This window comes from Cyprinodon variegatus, unplaced genomic scaffold (assembly GCF_000732505.1).
Source record: "Cyprinodon variegatus isolate N-32 unplaced genomic scaffold, C_variegatus-1.0 Scaffold114, whole genome shotgun sequence".
Classification (NCBI taxonomy): Eukaryota; Metazoa; Chordata; class Actinopteri; order Cyprinodontiformes; family Cyprinodontidae; genus Cyprinodon; species Cyprinodon variegatus.
In genome coordinates, this window is record NW_015150567.1 from 590,835 (window position 1) to 593,559 (window position 2,725).

At 40.3% G+C, this 2,725-nt stretch overlaps 1 protein-coding gene across 1 annotated transcript in view; it reads left to right on the top strand.

Annotated features, from left to right (window-relative positions):
• The first annotated feature begins 315 nt into the window (after positions 1-315).
• rhpn2 (rhophilin, Rho GTPase binding protein 2) overlaps positions 316-2,725 on the top strand; it is a 57,283-nt gene continuing 54,873 nt past the window's right edge. Inside the window, exon 1 of the mRNA XM_015375202.1 lies at positions 316-538. Within this exon, the coding sequence (XP_015230688.1) occupies positions 473-538 (66 nt within the window). The 5' untranslated portion in view covers positions 316-472. The remainder of the gene's footprint in view (positions 539-2,725) is intronic.

Genomic DNA, 2,725 nt, shown 5'->3' on the forward strand with positions numbered 1-2,725 from the left:
ATATATATATATATATATATATATATATATATATATATATATATATACAGCTATTGCTATTATTAGCTATTATTTTGGTGTAATTGAGGTTTGATAAATTAATCTATACCATTATTTTATTTACTTATTTTATTATAATTTGTGTACTGTAGCGAAAAATCATCTAAATGTTTCACAAACCGGGTGTAAAGTCAACCTGAAGGGTTCACCGTCATGTCGCGTGCGATCCTCACCTGAGGGGAGCAGGTAACTTCCGGTGACTGTCCTACACTGTGCGGCTGTGGGCGGAGCTTGCTGCTCCTTCTGGAAAACTGCGCTGCTGGGAGGAGAGGAGGACAGAGCAACAGGAGCACCGCAGGAGCAGCTAGGAGATCACCTGTTCTACAGCTTTCCTCTTCACCTCACCTTTATTCCCAGTTTATTTGAGCTTCTTCCTTTTTTAGTGGTTTAATTTTTACACTTCGCCTTTAGAATGACGGACACACTTTTACCGAACGGCATTGAAGACAGCGGAGGAGATGCGAAATATTTCAAAAGGGTGAGTTTAGTTTCTCCTCTTTCTTTCTTTATTAGTGGATTTACGGTAGCTGGAGTTTAACCTCATTAACGCATCTATACAGGTTGCTAAATTAGGTGTTTTCCAGTATATTAAGAATATTAGGCTTCAAAATTAAACTGTCTTTATAGGATTTAAAGCTACAATCTAGCCCAAACTGTGAATCGCACCTTAATCATTTTTATTTATTTTTATTTCAAGTTAGATAGCTGTTAATTCAATAAAGAAAAAAAGAAAAAAATCCATGACTTAAAATAAGAGTCTGCTGACGTCACATTAGACATTTAACCCAATGATTCTCCTGGTTTTTTATCATTTCCCCCCCAGTTTTTGTATTTATTTATTTAATCTCCTATTTAAATCATATTTCTTTATATTTTGTAAACTTTCCCTCAGAGAGCTCTAACTTTGAGGAGGTAAAACACGTGGAAGAGGTTTGTGAAGATGATCGGGACAGATGTCAGTTTCTAAAGTGTCTTTAGAAAAGGAGAAAATGCGAACAGTAATCATTAAATAGAAACATTTCTAAAGAAGGACATAAAACAGATGTTTTTCCTGTGAAATGTCCTAAACAGGGCGTTGTTATTGTTGCCCTGCTGCTTTGTTTTCCATAGCAGAGCCTCACTTGTTGGGAGTCGCACTTCAACTCAAACTGGTCAAACGTGAACCTGATATAAATCACAAGCATTTATATGAAAATATGTTTCAACTCGAACCTTTACTTGTTTAACCAGCTGGTTATCTATTAGTATATATTGATATATCCCACTGGATGTGGTATTTAGATACCCCAGCAGTGTGAACTGTGTTTGGGCTGAGATAATGATAATGAAAGAGGGGAATGTGAACTGGGAACTACTGGTTCTAGTCTTTTCAGCTGCTGAGACGTCACTAACAGAAAGCAGAGAGCTGTCAGCTTCAGGTGGGTGGGTGCTTTTCTAGGAAAAGCTTTATCTAGGGGAACTGGATGGCCAGTCATTATCAGCTGCCTGTTTTCTGTCCAGTGGGACTTTTTCCAGCATCCCTTTTAAACACCTTTCCACATCATTACAGTATAATCAATTCCTTTTCTTTCATTTTACCACAATTTCTGTTTCGGATTGAAGGATTTACCTTCTGTTACGTTTGACTGAAGATGCTCTGCTTAATGGCATTATTTACCAGGTTTCCTGGAGCTATAACAGAAGATGACAGTTTGATCCTCCGGCGCCTGAAGGTGATGCTGTTAAATGGTCCAGCTGTAGTAGCGGCTACAGTAGCGTTCTGGCTTTGTGTGTAGTCTGTGGTTACAGGAGAGACAGTTTGACAGGCTGAGTTATTACAGAGTTTAGCCAGCTCCATTGCTCTGCACGTTTTGGAGTGTTTTTATAGGGCAAGCGTGTTTAGATGAGCATCTGAACCCAGCTTTTGTGTGTTAAATCCCCCTCTGAACGCTGTCTGGTTTGAGACTTCCTGTGTCTATTAAAAGGTCAGTGGGAGTCGGGGGCTGGTACAGCCACAGGACATGACTGAACATTAGAAATGTGGAGCTTAAACCCTGCTGCCATCATGATTCTCACTTAACTTCACTTTTCCTTCCTCCTTCTGGGCTTCAAATGTTACTTTTTATGGCCCTTCTGAGCAGTAAGGAGCGGGTACTTCCATGTAAACCGCAACTACATTTACATATTTTCCTAGTTAGAGAGATTTGCTGTTAAGAAATCTCTCTCAAGTTTTTCTTCTCTTGTCCTTTTTCCACACGATGTTAATAAGATGAATGATTAACAAGACTTCCTCAGGTCTGACAGACGCTCCAGGGAACTGTGGTGGTTTGGTGGGGGTGTCCTCCTTAGCTGGGTTTCCAGCTGGATGTGTGCAGGATGGAAAGATGGCAGCACCAAACCCCTGAGTCGGCATGTTTCTGCTCCTCATCTCGTCCTCCTTGGCCAGGGAGAGCGTTGACGTAGCATCTGGCCGGGGGCTTTCCTACAGCCAGACCACAGACATAAATTGACAACATGTGCAACGCTTCTCCAACTTAGAAAACTCCCCTTTGAGGAACAAACATCGACTCCCTCCAAGTCTAATTAAATATAAACTTGTTAAAGGAATAGTACACCCAAAACATGATTAGCCTTCATTTTCTACTCACCCCCATGCTGAACAACACTCTGGAGTACTTTTTTGATA